This window comes from Carettochelys insculpta, chromosome 11 (genome assembly GCF_033958435.1).
Source record: "Carettochelys insculpta isolate YL-2023 chromosome 11, ASM3395843v1, whole genome shotgun sequence".
Lineage (NCBI taxonomy): Eukaryota > Metazoa > Chordata > Testudines > Carettochelyidae > Carettochelys > Carettochelys insculpta.
Window position 1 is genome coordinate 37,512,672 of NC_134147.1, and position 20,913 is coordinate 37,533,584.

A 20,913-nucleotide genomic window follows, 5' to 3' on the forward strand; every position below is an offset into this window, starting at 1 on the left:
ACTAACAAATTTATGAGGGCATAAGCTTTTGTGGATAACACCCACTTCATTAGATGAGGGGTTTTGCATGAAACCATGGCTACGTCTACACTAGTCAAAAACTTCGAAATGGCTATGCAAATGGCCATTTCGAAGTTTACTGATGAAGTGCTGAAATACATATTCAGCACCTCATTAGCATGAGGGCAGCCATGGCACTTCGAAATTGACGCGGCTCGTCCAGATGGGGCTACTTTTTTAAAGGACCCCGGCTACTTCAAAGTCCCCTTATTCCTATGAGCAGATAGGAATAAGGGGACTTCGAAGTAGCCAGGGTCCTTTCGAAAAGGAGCGCTGGCTGGATGAGCTATGCGGTGGCGAGCCGTGTCAATTTCGAAGTGCTGCAGCCGCCTGCATGCTAATGAGGCGCTGAATATGTATTTCAGCGCTTCATTAGTAATCTTTGAAATGGCCATTTGCATGGCAATATCGAAGTTTTTGGCTAGTGTAGACATGGCCCATATGTCCTAACAAGACTGTTACGCTACAGTTACACTAAAGAGTTTTGCTGACCAAATCATGGTTTTGCACAACTGGTGGAATGTCCACACACACAAAATGCATTTTGTTGAGTTTGTCGACAAAACTCAGCACTTTCACTGGCAGCATTCTGCCTCTCACCCATGAGGCATAACACTGCTATGGACAGATTTTGTTGACAAAAAAGCTGCTGGGACAAGCTTACTGATGTGAAAGGTTATGTACTGAGGGAAGTGCCATGGTAGGTCCTATGTGTTCCAGAAGAATGATTGATCTGCAGTGGACAAGTTATTTCTAGATAGTTCCCTGTTAATAAAGCTGTGACCAAGTTAAGCCACATTTTTTGTGCTTTACGTTTCTTTTCCTCCTCCCTGCCATGGCCTACACAGCATAAGAATCATGCAAAAATATGCAAGAATGCACACTTTGTCTTGATCCTCACATATTCCTTGTATTACACGGTGTACAGCTGTTCCTTGCATCATCTATACATGATCCTGCTCTCTTTAATGGGACTGGGTCCTTCTGATTCAAGTATTGTCCATAAACCACAGAATAATTCCTCTCTTTTGGAGTACATTTTCCCTAAAGCCTTAACAGGGTTCAAAGATGTGTCTATTCATAAAATGATGAGTTACCTCTGACACCCAGATTGGCAGTGATTGCACATTTTCCAACTTGATTTGATACCCAACAAGTGTACGACCCAGAATCTTCTTTGTTTGTCTCTCTGATCTCCAAGGTGCCATTTCCGTATGGAATATAACGCAGACCTTCCAGTGGCAATGTGCTGTCATACCTACTCCTAACAGCATAATAATGATTACCAATTATTGTCAATGTTCTTGGAGCCATACTTTCACATCAGGAGGAATTTAAGTGTAGTGGTTAGATCAACGACTCAAATATCACTTCTGGTTTCTATTCTCAGCTATGTCACTGAGTGACCAAATTTCTCTCAAGTAAGTCATTTTAGATGCACCATGTCTCAGCTCTCTAGATATTGTGATAGGATATTACAATATCTTCCCAAATCTGATCTTGTGGGAGTTTGTGGATTTTTGTATTACTCCTTGCCTTGAGATCTTTGGATAAAAGACTTGTTCAAGTCCACCATGCTGAAGTCACTTGTCATTAAATGGAACTCAAACATGGTGCTTATGAAAAGTTTCTCTGTTCATATAGTCACATAACATGGTCAATATAAAAGCAGTGATCGAAAACAAGCAGCAGGCTACAACTAACAATGGCTTACCAAGTAATGGAAGCAGGAGGTGAAGCAAAAACTTCACAGTGCAAGAAAGCACTATAACCAACGACCGTGGCATAGTCTTCGCTGTCTGAGGTTAGCACTACTGGACGAATTTCTGTAAAACAGAACATAAGTCAGCTATGTGCTGCTTTGGAGTTATTTCTACTGGTTTTTTTTTTCAGTCCCCTCCTGCAGCCACGCTGAGTTCAAGTAACTGGTTTGGTAGAATTGCTCACTGGGGAATCATTCTATCTTTGGACCCTCCTGCTGTCCTACTGCTGCTCAGAGCAACTGTAGCTCAGGTGCTTCTGCAGCTATTGCCATCAGCTCATCATAAGGGTCAAGGACTGGTGTGTTTACTTAAAGAGAAAGCCATTACCACACTCTCCCTTTAGACGATGCTCCTTCTCTCTAGCTAGTCCCTGACTTCTCTCTCAGGGCCTACTGTGTAAACTCAGCAAGAAAGCCTGTTGCAAAAGACAACAGGATGTTGGTTCTATGACATGGAGGGGCTGGAGGGACCAGGCCATGCTCCAGAAATAATCTTCTGGATGAAGAAATAACACTGGTTCTGCCATCTCTGGGGACTCTTCCATTAAGTCAATTCCCAATTTATGACTGTTTCTTAAATGAACAAAGTAATAATCACAACTGAAGTTCCAGATTAATGATCTGTGTATTAAGATAATTGTACAGGTAAGGGCACAATCCAGGTTCCACCACATTGGTCTTAACTCAACAATCATTTTATTTTTTAATGAATATCTTTGAGCTAGGCACAATTCTTAAAATATTGTATACACCCAAGCAATTGTGTGATTACATCATACATATAATGTTGTCCACATGATACAAGGCTGTTTGAATCAGATTGCCCTATAAAGATCATCTCTTCATATTCTGGACTAATGCAAAGTTGCAATGAACTTGTTAGAATCTTGGGGTTAGTGATGCAGGCTGTAGAACAATTGCCAGCTTTGGTAAAAGCAAAGCATTAACAACTGTGAGCTTGAGGGTGCAAATCTTTAATCCCATGATTTTTCCCCAAGCAGTGATGGGTTAGCAGGGTCAGGCCCTTTAGCAGCAGCAGCATCCCCTTCATTTGCTGTCTAATGTTGTGGGAGTACTTACGTAAAACATTCACATTGGCAGTGGCTAGGATGGTGCCATGCTTGTTAGTTGCCTCACATTGATATACTGCGCTGTCCTGCAATTGTAGGCTGGTGATGCTGATCTCCCTGGCAGAGACTCTACCTCTGAAGGTACTTTCTGAAAAGAATCAAATCAAGTCAGTAGATAAGGAATGATAATAACTTTTATAATTTCATGGAGTTTTTCTGAACTGCTTCCATTTAAGATTCAAACAATCAGGCTGCATATTCAGTCTCAGGTTAACACCTAAGTGAGTCCCAGTGCTTGCTACTATTGCAAGAGTCTGATCATGTTGCTAAAGATGAGCACAATACACTGGCTGGCCATGGGCTTTAAATTACAGTTATAGCTTCCATATTATTATTGCTTTGCTTTAACTCACATATTTATGACTATGTAGTATTTGCTTTTGCTACACCAGAGAAATACACTATCTTATGTCACATTTGGATCTGTGTACCAGTTTTTGTCCTGGGAGTATAAGATAATCTTGCCAGCTGTCTGAACAAATTCTATTTTGTGTCTATACTTACGATCAATAGGCATCCCATTGCGTTTCCACTTTATAATTGGATCAGGCTTGCCAGTAGCTTCACACAATAGCAAAGCACTTGAATCTCTCTCATAAACACCACTGGTAGGCTTTTTTATCCACCGAGGAGGTTCTGTTGAGCAGGACAATAACATTTCAGCAGAAGTTACAATTACAGGTTGGCCCTCTTTAATCCAGCACTATTTTATCTGGCAACATCCATAATCTGTCATGATTTTAATTAGCAGATGTCCACTTATGCACATGGCCAAGTTTCCCATGGTCCCAAAAAATTTGTTTATAGCCACCAGTGCTGGGTCCAGTGTTCAGTAATGTTATTTAGCTCTAATTCATCCCTAAATATCTTCTAATAGGCCAGTAAGCAGTGGAAATGTTGGACATGTGATTTGACCTCCTGTGATTTGTCAAATTCTCTCATTTGGCACTGGTCAGGTCCAGAGGGTACAGGACTAGAGAGGTTCAATCTGTTCACAAAGATGCTGCTAACACTACAGTCTTCCAGCAGATGGCACACACAGTCAACTATTGAAAAGCAGGTTCTCTTTTAAAGGATAAATGCATTTTCTTTTTTAATTTAAGGTATAAAAAAGATTCTACCAGAAAAATTAAAATGATATACGCACATTCTCCACTGTTTAGATGCTGTTCTTCAAGATTCAATGCCAAGGACAGGCTATGGGAAGTGGATAGTGTTTGAGTGACAACGCCATGCTGCCAGTGTAAAGCTCAATGTTTGAGGACAGGAAGGCTGGTGAAAATGGCAAGGCTGCTTGGTTTGACTGTTTCTGAAAGAAAACCCACTTAATATAGAACTCTTATTTCTGAAATGAAGCATGGGCATTTCAGCAATGAATCCAAAATGCAAATTGCTATTCAGTGCAAGTCCATCCCTTGGATGTGAGACTATGAGGCTTTAATTGACCACAATGGGAGACAGTTATAAGTCTCTCATGGAACAGCCTGCAGTCTTGGAAATATTTTGGTGACTGAAAGAATACAGGGGCTGCAGCCATGCTTGCTCCTTTGCATGGGCCAGAAAGGTTCCCTGTGCTTTCCAACACCTTTGCATTAACCTCATGCTAGCCAGACAACTAGGATCCCATGGGCCTGATCCAAAGATCATTGAAGTAAATGCAAGTCTTTCTATTGATTTCAGTGGGTTTAGAAATAGGTCCTCGATGTTCATGATAGAGCTGTTACCACTCAAAAGTCAAGTGCTAAAAGGTGCCCACATTGTCATGCCAGAAATTCAGTGTTGCACGATCATGTTTATGATAATACGGAGAATTGAGTGGGTGATGTAGTCTTTGTTTTGGGAGGCTCTCTCTTTTCCTTCTTAAATATGTAAACACTGCTATGTGTTCACATTAGAAAAAGTCAAAGCAGCACTTCTGCACTTGGAGCAGAAAGGTGGGGAGCTCTGATGGTGCTTGTTCCACAGTATGGACCTCATTAAAGCTCTGTCTCTTGAACACATGAGCTGTACTGTTGCGATAAAAATTTCTATTGTGACTGAGAAGGTGTTATTAACACTCCTGATCCTGGAACCTTATGCAATCTTTTAGATATGCTGGATCCAGGTCATTAATGGTTTTGAAGATAAGGACCAAGACTGAAATGAGACAGTGACAATATTTTACTACAAAAGTTCCCATAATGTAGGCCAAGATAATTTGTTCTTGATGGAGACCTGATGGCTGTCCAAAGAGGTTGTCTGTCACATGGTGCTAGCACCTGTTGTTCAGTTGCTGAGCTGAATGAGAGGAGAACTAAAAATTCTAAGTCTAACTACTTTCCTAATGTTATTTTTTTCAAGTAAGACACTGCTAGAGTTGCCTCATCAGTATTGTGCAATTGAGAGTCTACAGGTGTCTCTTAGACACTCTCATTATTAAAGTGTAGTCAACACCATGAAGAGACTAAAGAAGACTTTCCCTATCAGGAAAAGATGATGTGACGCCTATTGGTATATCAACCAGGGGTGATGCATGGGGGAGCCCAGGGGGTCACATGCAGTCCCCGGCCTGCACTCCCACTGTACTCACCATCAACCCCACGATGCTTATGGTGAGTGTGTGGGTGATCCTGCCCTTTCCCCGGAGCAGCACAGACCAAAAGCAATGTGCTTGTCCTAGCTCATGTTGTTCTTGAGCTGCACCACTCTGGGGAAGAGTCAGGGGTAGGGCAAAGCAACGGTGGGGCCTCAGCAGAGCAGGAGTGGGGAGAGGGCAGCGGCTGGGCAAGGAGGGGGAGGGCCAAGGGCACAGGCACATAGCCAGTGTCTCCCCTGGAGCCCCTCCTCACCAGTCATCACACATCAAATACAATGGATGTGGCATCAAAATACCAACATGCACCAACTGCATTTGCAAAATCTCACATTTGTGCCTGGAACTTGCTGACCTGTGTGAACAAGGTGAGTAAAGGCAGCCACCTCAATGGGCAATTCACCCCTCTTAACAAGGCCGTGAGTACAGGCATCATGAGTACAATTGGTATATGGTTTTGGGGACTTTTTGTTTCTTTGTTTTTTCCCAAATGATACTGCCTCTAGTTGTATTATTAATTACTATTATTATTACAATAAAGACTAGACACCACAACCAAGAACAAAGTTATGATGTCAGGCACTGTGCTAATTAAAGGCTTCGGAGGTTATAAGCAATTTGGGGGTGGGCAGAGATTACATTCAACGAATAAATGCATCATGACAATTTATTCTTTAAAAGAACCTTGCCCTACTCTCATGGCTACAACAAGCTTTTCTGTCCCAATCCCACTGTTCCAGGCTATGTTGTTCTTCAGAAAAGAGAGATTAAAATATTCAAGCAGTCAGGCAATTTGCTGGCTGAACATTTTTGTATGCTTTGTCATAATCTCTTGAATCTTGGCCCTCCAAAGGATTAGTAACTGGGCAGCATGCAAAGGCCATCACTTGAGAATGCTATTATGGAGACAGGGATTTTGTTTGGACATGCTTAGGTATCAGCAAGAGGAGCTGAAGGTATACCACATTGTTGAAGTGAGAGCTAGATTCTGATTTAGACACAAATAAAAGGTGACAGAATGGGCAGAACAGCAATGCTAGTTAGTAGCATGGATAGCAAATTTACTTAGTTATTTAATTTTCAGTCCTTGTACGCATTCTTCAAAAGAAATCATCAGACCCTCAGAGGCCTTAAAGTGCCATAACTCCATCATAATCAACAGGGCTACATTCGTTCACATCAACTAGGGATTGTCCCTATCATAAGTGTGCCCCTGAGTTAGGTGTGTGTGCAATGCAGCCAATAGGAGTGGGGACCCTGGCAGAAGGGGTGGGTCTGGGGTCAGTCAGACCTCAGCCCCGCCCGAACTGTGGTGCACCCGCCTCCCTCAGTGCTGCCCAGAGCATGTGGCATGGTGCTTGGGCACATTTAAGGGAGCCGCCACTGATGCTGCAATAGCGGTGGTGGTGCCAGGAGCTCCACGCATTTTTGTGTTGCTGGGCCCCGGGGCAATTACCTTCTTTGCCTCCCTCCACCCCACATGGATGGGTCTGCATGTCATGCATGCAGAGAGAAATGAGACTGGATATGTGCCTCTGTGATAGATGCTAGGGACATTCAATGGCTAGTAACTCTAGAAAAGAGAGTATTTGGGCTCAGTTGTGCCTAACATTTTGCATGGGAGGAGACTCCTAATAAATCAAAGTCTTATTTCTGAAATTCGTCTACATGGGAGAGGAGTTTAATACCTTTCAGAAAAAGCATTCTTTATATGGCCACAGCATAGTGTTAGGGGACTAGCTTGTTAATGAACAAAAACAATTCATCACAAAGCTTTTGTCACTGTAGGTGTACTGAGTAACCCTATGAATGTTATTCCTTTTGTATTTTACTTTTAGAAGCTCCTGCAGTTGCTCTGAGAGCTTCAGTTTTCACAGGCAGGAAAACCATAACCAGATTGTTAAAATATTCAGCTACTGTGCAGACGTTCCATACCATCTGGAATGATTTCTAGGACTCAGCAACTTCCGCCACGGAAGCATTTGAAAACTCCAGGTCGTTGTATCCCATTCCTCCCCATTTTTAGAATAAATAATAATATACCAAATGGGGGTGTCTGAAATCACAGGGACTGGTCAGCTTCAGCATGTGACAAAATGCTCTGTAGATATGCGAAAGACTGTCCTTCCTCTCTGGTTTCCTGCCTATGGAGGAGCGAGGAGAGATTAGTAAAATTGAGCAGCTGGTAGATGTGGATGGTTTAATACCACACAAGCATATTTCTCTCAGTAAAATGAAGTTTCTTTTTCGCTCTTGGCAAAAGAGAATAATATTTTTGCTGAGTCTTTCAATTATATCTCAGTGTCTCTGTCCCATGGTGATGCTGGGCGTCGCATTCGCCTCTCTGAAATAATAATATTGCCCAATGATACCATCAAATTTCCCCTGAGGGGAAATTATGAGCCTTGCTCCATGTCTGGAGACAGCAATAAAGGGAAATAAAGAGCCACTGCATGCTCCTGCATGAGCTACCCACTTCCCTGAAGCTTTCTCAGTGATTGAGGGAGGAAGAGTCAGCAAGCTGGAGCCTCTCCTCCCTCTTCTGAGAAGGCAGTAGGTGAGTGCAGCCAAGACTCTGGCCATTCATATCTGGAGCGGTAACCTGCTACATAAAGAGCAATAGTGTACATCCCTTTGACTGGATCAACAGGCACTAGAAATCACACTGTGACTTTCAAACACTGCTCTTGCTCTGTACCAGATGCAGCACAGTTACATGCTGCCTGGTCCAGAGGCTTGACTGTCCCCTTAGCACTGAAGAGGAAGCATCTGCAAACTCACTCTGTTACTCCTCATCTGTGTAGCTATGGGGCAATGCCTGGCTAAGCTTGGTTTTGATCCTAGCTGGTTTCCCACTTTTGATTCATAGTTGGGAGAGTTTTGCATTGCTACCTTACCCACCCAGTTTAGACTATGCCTGCTGTAAGGTGCTGCACTGACTGGTTTTATCACTGTTTCCCTTCAGCAGTAAAATAAATTATTTAACGATAAGTAAATGAATGAATAAATAAATAAATAAACTAGGAAAATGTACACACCAGTGCAACCTCCCTATAAATGGTGATCCAGAGTAGACGAGTGCTGTGATCACCTAATTTCTGTGGAAGAGCAGGTAAATATAGACCTGGGGACCTGCCAGGGATTAACCTTGGCTGACTGGATTGGGCCCACAGACTAATATTTACCCATCTCTGGTCTAAAAGCGTGAGCCTCTTATGGCCTGCACTGAAAAATCCATGTCCCTTAGCCAAAGGCTGCAGCAGACAAATTCACAAAAAAAAAAAAACAAAAAAAAAAACACCCTCATGCAAAGGAAGCCTGGGTGAGACTAGAATAAATTTTTCAATTTATATTTCAATGTATACTTAAAGATGGGTTGGAGACAGCCATTTGTGATAGCATCTTTCTGGCAGAACTGGCCTCCCCAGCCTTTGTGGAACAAGAGATGCAGTTTGCAGATCTAAGCCAAGACAAGCCCCCAGGCTAAGGTATACAGACAGTACAGGCATAACAATAACATTAATCAGTGGGGCTGTCAATAACTGCTGGAAGAAAGACTAGTAGGGGGTTACAAAACAGTAAGTGAGGAAAAGTGTGTTAATAGTGACCCTTCCTAGCTCTTGGGAACTTTGTTTGCTTTTGAGTTCAGAGTTCCAGTCAGTTATATTGTCATGTTAGAGTAATTTTGTGAGAATCTTATCATATTACAATTTGGGAAAGTTTAAATGCTGGCTGAGTGTGAGTGATCATGTAACCTCTGCTACTTCTACCAGCTACTGAAGTTACTTCTTTATGCCAGTGCTTTGAAATCTGAAGTTCCCAGATACAGCATCCTGGTTGATGACCCCAAGTAAGTTCTCTAATGGATAGGTGTATCAATGGGAAGTGCTCTAGAGAAATCAGTGATAGCAGCCAAAATGGAGGCATGGGTGAGGGTTGAAAGAGAATAGCGATGTCACCTGTCATATTGTAGAGGAAGGAATGATTCCAGATGCGTGGGCTGGTATGAAAATAGTATTTGCATTCAGAAAATGAGGCTGAGGAATCACAAAGATTATCAAAATCAGAAGAGTAAGAGATGAGCATTGGCGTATATCACAGGAGCAGAAGAGCCCTGAAAGTGAGGCTAGGAAGATTCAGCACTATGTAAAAGAAGCCACAAAGATGATGAGAGAGTCACGTGTCAGGAAATGAGGATGATTGTTCATCTGTGGTATTTTGAGCAACCTGGCAGGGACAGAGGCCAGGGGAGTTGAAGTAATCTAGCAGACAAAACACTGACAACTTTCAAATGACAGCAAATATAATTAAAAGTGGAAAAACTGCTCTTTGTAACTGTGTTAAGTTCCTATGGTTGTGGGCAGGATTGTTTCCCTTAATTTCTCTTTCCTATGCAAGAAGATCCCTTGGATTTAACAGACAGACCTTACTCTACAGATCAGGAATTATGCCTTAAATAATGCAAGATCTGGTCATGTTGTTATATTTCCCACTTTTAAAACTAATTAACTAAATTAATATTTTCATAAATTTTAAGGCCAAAAAGGACCATTAGATTTCCTAGTCTGACTTCCTCCATAACACATGCTACAGACTTTAATTTCGCAGTCTCGCTTGACTAAAACATAGCTTCATATTTACACAGGCTGAACCTCTCTAATCTGGAACTCTCTCATGCGGCAATATCCATAATCCAGCATGATTTTAATTAGCCAGATGACCATTTAGTATGCGTGTCACCAAGTTTCCCATGGTCCCATACAGCCTCCAGTCCTGGCTTTCATTGTTCTGTGCTGTTATTTAGCTCTACTTTACCCAGAAATGTCTGCTAGGAGCCCAGTAAACAATGGAAGCATTGGTAATACTGCTAGGAAATATTGACCTCTGGTGGTCTGGCAAATTCTCTCATTTGGCACTGGTAAGGTCCTAAGGATGCCAGACAGGAGAGGTTCAACTTGTACTTTTTTTTTCTTTTGCATATATTACCATTTTTGCTTCCCATGCTACGAAATCTTCATCATTTTGGAAAAGAAATAATCATTTCACATGAAATTTAATGTTAACTGTGCAAATATAAAACCACAGGGCCAGATCCCCAGCTGATGTAAATCAATGTGTCTCCATGGACTTTAATGGAATTATGCTGATTTATGCCAGTAGGGTTTCTGGCACCTTTGTTTATTATTCAGACTCTAAAACTCATTAAAATGTACATGGCACCTTCTACGTGAACATGAAACTCATGTTTTGCTATCCCCACAGAATTGTTTGCTGTGCACTCATAAGTTCCTTCATCTGCTGCAGATACTTGTTCGATCTTCAAAATCTTTCCAAAATTTTCTGTCACTGCTCTGTCCTTGGGCAAATCTCTGCCAATCTTGATCCATTTCAGTTTTGGAGTTGGGCTAGCAGAAAAGGAAAGAAGATGTTGAGTTTAAAAACGTGTAATATTTCACATCACTGTAACTACAGAGTGTTGGAATGTATGCATTTGCCTTTGCAAGATCATGATTTTAGAACTCTCCCAAGGGACCTTCTTTGTATACATGGCTATTTTATTCATTAGAACATCCTGTCTGGAGGTGTGATGCTACCTGTTGTTTAAAAGGGGCCTGTACACATCAAATCCTTTATAGTTGACAGCAGGCCACAAACTGGGCTTGCATCCCTTGTAAACATATTGGCATGAACTGTAGTAGAGGCACTGAGGCTTGTTTTGTCCTGTTCCTTGGGGATTTCCTGCAGACTGACAAGGGGGTAAACACTTCATTAAAACAACTCTGCCCTGTACTCTGCCTGATTAGACAGGGCTAACTGCCTGTCACAGATGGCTGAAAAAGCTACTTTAGATTTTTAGAAAGTTAGGAGCATGCTCAGAGCTAGACACACTGAAGAGCAGGCAGATTGCTACATGAACAATACCAGCTGGGTTTCCTGACCCCAGCACCACACATGATGCATATACACAGTGTCATGTCTGCTTACTCTTGTGCCCATCTGTTCAGATGGCAAAATGCCCAGGCACAAGTTACTCAAAGCCCCAGGTACCAAGAAATTACGTTCTTTTATGAACAGCATGGGTAACAGTGCAAGCATCATAGTTTTTTCAAAAGAGTTCATCCCTGGTATAGAATTGAAACACTGACTATGAAACCTCTTATATTTCATCACCACCAGTTTAAATCTTCGTACCAAGCAGAGGCATTGCCTGCTATTTTAAAGATTTGGATAAAACCTTCAGAGATCTTGAAGCAGCAGTATATCTTTTGCTGTTAATTATTCTTTGATTTGTCCTCAACTTAGGACTCTGATACTTCTCTAAATCTATAACAGCAATGAAGGGTCCTGTGGCACCTTATAGACTAACAGAAAAGTTTCAAACATGAGATTTCGTGACCAAAGACTCACTTCATCAGCAGCATCTGATGAAGCGCATCTTTGCTCATGAAAGCTCATGCTCAAAACTTTTCTGTTAGTCTATAAGGTGCCACAGGACCCTTCATTGCTGTTACAGTTCCAGACTAACATGGCTACCCCTCTGATACTCTCTAAATTCTAGTTTGGCATATGCTTATTGCATTGAATAGATGCAGGCATGAACCAGAAAAGAAGGTGGGTTGTGGATGTGTTGGAAAAATAATGAAAATTTGTCAAAGGAGAATACATTTTGACAACATATTTGTTTCACTTTGGTATAATTTGTTCATGTTTTGATGTGAAACTTAAAAAGGATTTTTTTTAAATATTCATTTTGTTTAAGGGGTGATAACCCTCCCTCATTTTGAAATTCACTGCCACCCCCAAACTTTTTGTCTTTTAGACTCAAAAGAGGAAGAAACACTTTTTCTTTCACCTCCAAAAAGGAATGTTTTTTGGAAAATTTCATTTCAATGGTTTTTTAAGGAAAAAAAGCAAGATGTCACGGAAAATTTTGAGTGAAATGTAAAGTGTTGACTGCTTTTGAACACTTTTATGAAGTGTAATTTCTTTTCTTGCTACCTGCTATAATTAGAGTTAGGGCCCCACCAAATTCATGGCCATGGAAAATCTCATCTCATCCTTTATCCTATATGATGCCAGTTTCATAGATAGAACAGAATTTCTCAATGTGGAGGTCCTGACCAAAAAGAGTTTTTCAGCAGTGCTGACAAGATTATTTTAAGGGGGCTGCAGTATTGCCATCTTTACTTCTGTGATGCCTTCAGAGCTGGGCATCTGACAAAAGGCAGCTGTTGGTCAGGCACTCAGCTGTGAAGAAGCAAGCATGGCTGGCAGCTGCTGACTAACGGCCCAGCTCTGTAGGTACCAGTGCAGAGAAAATGGTGGTGACACCATACCATGCCACCCTTATTTTTGGACTACTCCTGGAAATTGGTTTGCCAGCAGCCTTTGCTCTCCACATGCCCTGCTGTAAAAGTAGTGCCCCCACCAGAAGCTCAAAAGTAAAGACAATAGTGCAACCCTCCCTACAACAAATAACCTTGCAACCTCCCCACCAACTCCTTTTTGGGTCAGGACCCTGACAATTACAACACCCAGAAATTTCAGATTTGAATAGCTGAAATCATGAGGTTTACAATTTTTAAAAACCCATGTCACTGAAATTGACCAAAATAGTCAGTGGATTTGGTGGGGCCCTAATTATAGTACGTGGGGAGAGATTTATGAAGAAATTTGCAGAACATGTCCCACACTATTGGGCTACACCCTATAGTGCTCTGTCAACAAAAGTCACTGTTGGAAGAGATTTCCCAACAACACTTCTGTTGACAGACTGCAGCCACACACAAAAGCCAACTGGGAGAATGCTGTACTCTGTCGACAGAGCAGCTGAACAGCCTGGCTGCTCTCTCAACAAAACAGGCACCCGGAAACACAGCAGACAGGGCTGCCCATTGTTGTGGATGCTCTGTCTGTCAAGAGAGGCCCCCTGGGAGCTTTCACACAGCTCTTTTGTTGATTGAAATCTGTTGACAGCAGCATTTAGCCTCAAAGTTTTGAGGCAGAACACTGCTGGCAAAAGTGCTGAGTTTTGTAGACACTCTGTCAGTAAAACCCATTTGTGTGTAAGTGTTCCAGGTTTTGTCAGCAAAACTCTTTAGTGTAACCGTAGCCTCCTCTTTTCAACCAATGGGATTTGTTTCTTATATACCAGAGTATAAAATTTACACCTTTTTAAAAGGAATCCATATATGGATAAAAAGGAAATTCATGGGGACAGGTGGCAGGAAACTAGGCATGGATGTACTGTAAAAAGGAAGAAATCCCCAGAGTTACTTGGAATGAATCCAGCAGAGATGAGCTGTTCACCTGCTCTCAGAAAAATGGCAACCAATTGCAAAGTCATAATCTTGTATTGGCTTCAAAGGATGAGTGATGACCTTTCAAACAAGCATGGACAAACAAGATGCCCTAACATATTTGCTCAGGCAGATAAACACCCTGATTTTGAGTTCTATTAGTGGGCGATAACTGCATATGCTTTAATCTGGATCTTTATCTGCTAACCACAGTGAGCACATTGGGTTGTGGAGTTCAACAATACAGGATATAAACATGAAGATTTAAAGATCCATTCAATGGGGAGCTCTCTCACCTATCATCCACGAGCAAATGTGTTTTCCTACTAGGTTTAATGGTTGGAGGGCTTTTAGGGTTTACTTTCTAGTTTCCCTATGACAGTTCTTTCTGGAAAGAAAGTTGCACACACAAGTATAAGGTAAAAAATCATGATCAGGATAGAGGGCACAGGTAAAACTGCTTCTGTGTTGCTGACAGTATTGCTGTATGTCTGCCAAGCTTCCTCTGTCCACCAGGAAGAGTGAGGCTTAGAGTATCCATAGCTAAGCAACATATCATCATCATGAGGACTGCACTTCAATTATGTCCGGTTAGACTTTCCCATTCTCCACTCATTTTCCATCCTGTGCGTACGGCAAGAAGGAGGATGGTACACCCCTGCCTGTCTATAGCCATTGGTTTCATCTTGATTTCAGTTATAAGCTTCTGGGGCCAGGGATGGACTTTCTGCACAGTGACAAACGTAACAGTGTACTGCACCAGACAGGCCCATCGACTGGGGAGGGGGGCAAGGGGCTGCATCTGAAGATCTGGGCCCCTTTGAAACACTCTGGAGCACTGTGCCCACTCCACAGAGGGCTACAAATTTCCACTCAATGTACAGCACTAAGTCTAGTCCTGGGAATTAGTTATACCTGCATCCATGCATTGAAATTGGCCCAAATTAAACCCAGAATATTCCCAAATGTGAATCTATATTGAATTTTGCAGATGGCCCCGTGTCTTTATTATGGGCCAGACCAAAAGCCCTGATTCAAATGCCCCTTGTCTTTTACTCTGTTGTTGGGCCTGTTTCTGAATGGGCAGCATGGAAGGTATGAATCCTTGTCTGACTGTGCTCAAGACATTGTACTGAAATCTCATTGACAGTGGAAAAGCTCAGTCATTTACTGATACCTAATCAATACTCTGAACTGGCCAACCTAGAAAAGAAAACCAGAGGTTTATTTGAGTCCATACTGTGTACGGTTGAGTCAATTCTTAATGCACTCAAAAGAAAAATAAGCTACAGTGGTTACCATACAGGAACATCTGCAATACCATTTATAACAGGCTAGGGACACAACTTTGATATACCCAGTTACTATGGTAAACGACAATTCTTTACTTATTCTCTATAACTGGTACATTAGTTATTCACCGACATAAAACTTTCTCCTTTGTAACCCCATGCCAGTTTTTAATAAATGCAACTTATTTATGGAGGAACTGCATGACAGATTGGTGTGAAATTGTGTCCTTAATTGGAAAAATTTTAAGGGTACTTCCTTTTACTCCAACTTTATTTCAGAAGGTTGTTCAGTGAGTGCAGTACTCACAGTCCTTCAGCAATGCATTCAAGCAGTAGAACTCCCCCTTTGATGACAGTAACTGATGAGCTGCTGCCAGATGATTCAGGTGGTATCAGCATTTTAGGTTTTCTTTCCTTGATGAAATTAGCTAAAATGAAGAAAAATAAAAGGGTCAGACCTTATGCAGTAAGGTGATTTCAAATGCCCAGAAATCATCCTATACCCTCTAACAAGTGCTAAATGTATTGCTTTGGACAGAAGATTTGCAGAATATTCATTAATCCATTTATTGTCTTTATGTTTCTATTGGTGGTATGTTTTCCTAAAGGACACACCCAGGGCTCTGGTTTTCTACTTACATTCAAACCATGGGAATAAAATTAGAACCTTCTCATTCTCAAAACCTGAATCTGCACACTCCTTAAAAACATGCACACCTTTGCTGTCATGAGCAGTTCTTTTCCATCCTGCTTTACAGGTGGGCAGTGAGTAGACTAGAGCCATACAATAGTGGAAGCTTCTTTCTCTGGAGGCTACTGTGGGCTTCGTAAAGAGGCAAACATATCCCAAAGACGTGGGGTGAGGCTAATACTAAATTACACTGGTACAAGAGCTCCTGGCTGCTGAGGACATTCTTGGTTGGAGGAAGGCACTCTTAAAGGGGTCAGAGTTACAGTGGTACTGGTATGACTCTCAAATCCACCCTTTATGCATAGGTTGAAGCGGTATGTCACAGGAAAGTTAGTCCTTCTCAGCAGAACTAGGCACAACTCCCTTGGGTCAGAGCGGGTGAGCCCAATGCAGCCAATTAAAGGGGCCTGGGCAAGAAATGGGAGATAAAAGGGAATGATTGGGACAAGCCAGGCCTAGGGAAGGGAAGGAAAGTTATAGTAGAGTGCAGCTAACTCCTGTGGGGGTGTCCCTGGAATAAGGGTTCGAGGGCTCAGGAAAGCAACTCTGGGGCTAGTACTTGAGGGAAGGAGCACAGTGACTAGAAATGAGGTGTTGCCAGGAACAGGAGCATCAGGAACTCCTGCAAGTGAGACTCTGAAGTCTGAGAGAAAAGGAGAGTTAAACAACTGTTTGCTGTTATTTTACTTGCCTGTGTTGAGAGATTCTTTTCCCTCCAGACCAACATCCAAGCCACATCTCTCAGGCAACAGCCAAAGAAGTTGGATTCCCACCTACCAAGGCTTATGTGTACCTTGTCCTCAAACTCACTCCCTAGTTCCCAAATTTAAGGCTCTGTTCAGAACGTCCTGCCATGCCTCAGAGGGGAAAAAATACAAAACCAAAAACCCCTGCAGTGGATTTGAGCCAGCTTCCCTCGTGGACCTTTTCTCTATTCTCATGCCTCATCCATCTGGCTAGCTAGCACTTGTCCTGTTTCTGCTTACTTATTTCCGCTCTCACATACACTCTTTGACCTATGCTGGTGAATGAATCTTCCCCTTGTCTATTCTTGGGATCTGGAAAAGTTTTCCACATGCCTTTCCCCTTCACTAACTTTATATTGTTTTTGAAATCTCAGATGATACCCTATCATTTCTCCTTTGCCAGCAGCACAGAATTCTCCCTTCCTCTACAGTTGCAGAATTTACAGTAAGTCTGGGATGCATTGGGAATACAGCTTGAAAGCAAGCCACTGTTCATAACAAAACTCCCTCTTACTAGGGAGTTTCAGATAAACATTTACACTAGACTGTCAACAAAGCAAAAACAATTGTTTCTTTGACACTACAGCTTAACAATTTATATTGTTGAATGGCTATTGAATCATAATTAAAAGCCAATATGTCAGTCAAATGTTTACTGATTCTTCAAGAGAAATTATTTACAGATAATTTTGTAATAGATCATTACTCCCTTGCAAGACAATTTTCTTCATTCTTCTCCCCTTCATTAATTGCTTTGTGTCTCTTTATACACTTTATATATGCATGTGCTGTACACAAATATTTAGAGCCTGCATATCCATGGATATTTGCACGTACATGTGTATGCAGATATCCATGGACTATTTTTACAGATAGTGGAATGAATGCAGATACCAGTGTAGGACTACGCTCCCCTCCCACATGACTTCCGGGCTTAGCAGGGAGCACCAGGCTGCTGGTGGGACATGGGCTCAACAGGTTCCCCTTAACATCTCTCCAAACACCCCTCCCTGCACACAGCCTCTCTTTATGTTTTGTTTGGTGGTATTTTTTTATGTTTCTACTGGTGGTGCCAGCCCTGGCCAGCCCCTCCCCACACCTGGTGAGCACTGACTCGTGGCAGCCCAGAGTACTGCTTGGAGAGACATACCACCCACCCCACACTGCTGTTCTGGTGCTGCTGGGAGCATGCATGGGGAGGCAGCTGATTTCCAGGAGAGGAGGCATGTGCTGGAACAGAGCAAAGAAGCTTCCCTGGACCAAATTGGGAGGGTAAGAGTCTGCAGCACTATAGCTGCAGGACAACTGGGGACAGAGCCTGGAAGGGGCAGAGGGCAGTGCCCCAGGAGTGGGAATGGGCACCTGCCCCTAGCTCTCTCAGCCTCTCTGGGTACTAAGGCCATTCCTGAGGTTCTAGAATGTCCCTGGGAGCCCTCTTCAGGGCATGTGGTTTGGTGCCACCCCCAGCAGTGCCTGGCCTGTGGCCTATGGCTGGGGTAGCCCAGGGGTCACAAAGCACTCAGGGTCAGGGGCTGGGTGGCAGATCAGAGTCAGGACTCTTCAGCAGCCTCACTCTGTGCTGCTTCCCACCAAGCAGCTTGGGCCCCTCGGGCAGCACCGTTGTCCCTACCACGGCCCAGCCCAGCAGCACTCCCAGCCTGCAGCTCCCTGGGCAGCACTGCCACAGGTATTGGAGTAGGCAGGGCCAGAATGTTGTGCCCCTCCACCCTGCTGTGACATGACAGAAACTGCTCTTGCTGGCTGTTGTCGCTCATGAACCCCAACAGCACCAGTGCACCATGAAACATGCATCTCCCTCCTCCCCTCTCTGCTAAGGGTGTGGATGCAGGTAAAATCAGGCTAGCCGATCAGATAAAGGGTTGAACCTGGTGGTCGTGGATTCACACTTTTGTACCAGTGAAGGGTTCTACAAATGTTCATATATATGTCCCAAGATTTTCAAACATGGACAGACATTAAGAGCACCCAGCAAGAGACAACAGAAAAGGGACTGATTTTCAGAAACAGTCCCAAATCAGTCCTTTGAAAAATCAAGTCCCTCCCAGGTGTTGTTAATTGAAACTGTAGCGCTCAGAAGCACTAGTTATTTTTTAAAAAAGATGGATTAATTTTAATATATTCCCTCTTGATAACCTTGTTTAGGGGAACATAACGTGGTTGATAGAACTGGATGGAAACAGATATTAAATTGCATGAAAGATTTTCTTTTGTACTAAAAAGCCATAATTTTGAAATTTTTCATGAAGTGAAATTCCTATCAAAGTGTCATTTTGAGGCATGTTACACCCTTGTTTCACTAAACTCAGCCCTTGTTTTTATATTGATCCTTTACTATGCAGTTTGAAAAAAGGCAAATTTAGAATACAAATGCTTATGATACAAACAGAAAAGTCAGGACTTGCTGATCCAGAAATATCAAAACACGATGTTTACACACATTAATTGCTTTTTATCCTTTCAAAAACCAAAATTTCCTTAAAATCAATCTATCAGGTTTGTCAAAATAACATTTTCAAAAACAAAACAAAAAGCCTTTAATCTTTTATCATCCAATAATCTCTAATATTTAGGTTGAGAATCTGGATATATTCTGTTAGCTATGCACTCTTACCAATTCTATTAATATTTCAGCTACTGCTGTATTAAACATGATAGCATATTCTGATACTATCTGGTCACCATAAATCCTTCATGATTTTTCCCCACATCTAGTTTGGTTTCTGTCAGGACCATTTCTCTGAACACACAGTAAGAGAACTGCAGTTTTGTTAAAAACCCTTTGGACCTCAGTGAAGATGGTGAAGAGTGAGTAAATATTGAAGGATGTGCTGCTTATCCACCGCAAACGTTTAAAATCTTTTTTCTAAGCAGTAACAGTATTTCTTCCAAATTGATAGACTATATCATTTCAGATTACCCAACACACCGAGTGAACTCAAAGGAAAATAAACAAACAAGTACATTCAACTCACCCTTAGCAACAGCAGCATTAGGTGTGCTTGAATCATTAGTATGCTTAACTGAAACAAATAAAAATGAAAAACATATACAAACAAAAGAGTTGATATAGATTAAAAGGTCAAAAAGAAACAAAACATCAACCAAGCCTCAACCAAACAAAAAAAAAATTAAAAAACCCAAAACAACACACAAAATAATATAAGGCAAACCAACTGAGACACTGAATATACAACTTGGGAAATGATTCATCAGAAAGTGATTTTACCAGGAGTTATGTTGTATAAGATTGGTAGGTTCCTATCATTCATTAAAATCCTTAATCTTTTTTTCCTTTGTTATTTATCTGTTGTCATCTTGTTCTCAGACACAATGCCTCAGTAGAAGCACTCTAGCCTTGATCCCACAAAGCACTTACACATGGGCATCACTAAGTACATGCATAGTCCCGTTAGCTTCAACAGTAGTGTGCATATATTTCTGTGGTTTGTTTCCCTAAAACTAGAGTGTTCCAAACCCTTCAGAATGAAGTCCTCTGATCTGTGCGTGACTTGAGATATTTAAGCATCCATAGAATGAAATGTCTGGTTCTGATATTTTATTTACAATTACTATCCTAAAACATAGAACTACAGATCACAGAAAACTAGGTTTGGAAGGCACCTTGAGAGGTTATTTGGTTCAATTCAACCCCTCTTGGTGGGGCAGAACCAAATATACCTAGACAAGTGGCTCTCCGCTTTTTCAGACTACTTTCAGGAGTCTGATATGCTTGCATAACACCCAGCTTTCATCTAATTTAAAAAATACTTGCTTACGAAATCAGACATATAAATACATGAGAGCCACAGCTCACTATTACTGAAAAAATGGCTTACTTTAGCATTTTTTACCATATGATTATAAATCAATTGAAATATCAATATACTCTAAAGCTAGGTAGATATCTAGATGGCTTGCTGCAACCCCTGGAAGAACTCTGTGTACCCCAGGGCCACTGCTACCCCTCATTGAGAACAGCTGACAAACACCCCTGACACATTTTTGTCTAACAGTCTTCATAACCTCCAATGACAGGGATTCTACAATCTGCATTGGAAGCCAGTCACAGTACCTAAGTATCTTCATTGTTAGAGAGTTTTTTTCTCTAATACCTAACTCTCCCTTGCTTCAGATTAAGCTAATTACTATTTGTCCTATGTTTAGTGAATATGGAGAAAAAAATCATCATCATCTTTACAAAAGCTCTTAACATATTTGAACACTGTTATGGAGTCCCCAGTCTTCTTTCCTCAGGATTACACATGCCTAATTTGTTTGATTGTTTTTAATCTTTCCTCCTTGGTCAGGTTTTGTAAACTTTTATCATTTTGTTGTTCTC

At 41.8% G+C, this 20,913-nt stretch overlaps 1 protein-coding gene across 5 annotated transcripts in view; it reads right to left on the reverse strand.

Moving 5' to 3' along the window:
• Positions 1-20,913, reverse strand: part of CHL1 (cell adhesion molecule L1 like) — a 200,602-nt gene that overhangs the window by 50,350 nt on the left and 129,339 nt on the right. For all 5 annotated transcript variants that reach the window (XM_075004833.1, XM_075004829.1, XM_075004834.1 and 2 more), the window contains 7 exons: positions 19,547-19,594; positions 15,424-15,544; positions 10,745-10,929; positions 3,457-3,588; positions 2,903-3,040; positions 1,775-1,886; positions 1,158-1,324 (listed from right to left, as the gene is read on the reverse strand). In XM_075004833.1, coding sequence (XP_074860934.1) covers positions 1,158-1,324; positions 1,775-1,886; positions 2,903-3,040; positions 3,457-3,588; positions 10,745-10,929; positions 15,424-15,544; positions 19,547-19,594 — 903 coding nt within the window. The remainder of the gene's footprint in view (positions 1-1,157; positions 1,325-1,774; positions 1,887-2,902; positions 3,041-3,456; positions 3,589-10,744; positions 10,930-15,423; positions 15,545-19,546; positions 19,595-20,913) is intronic.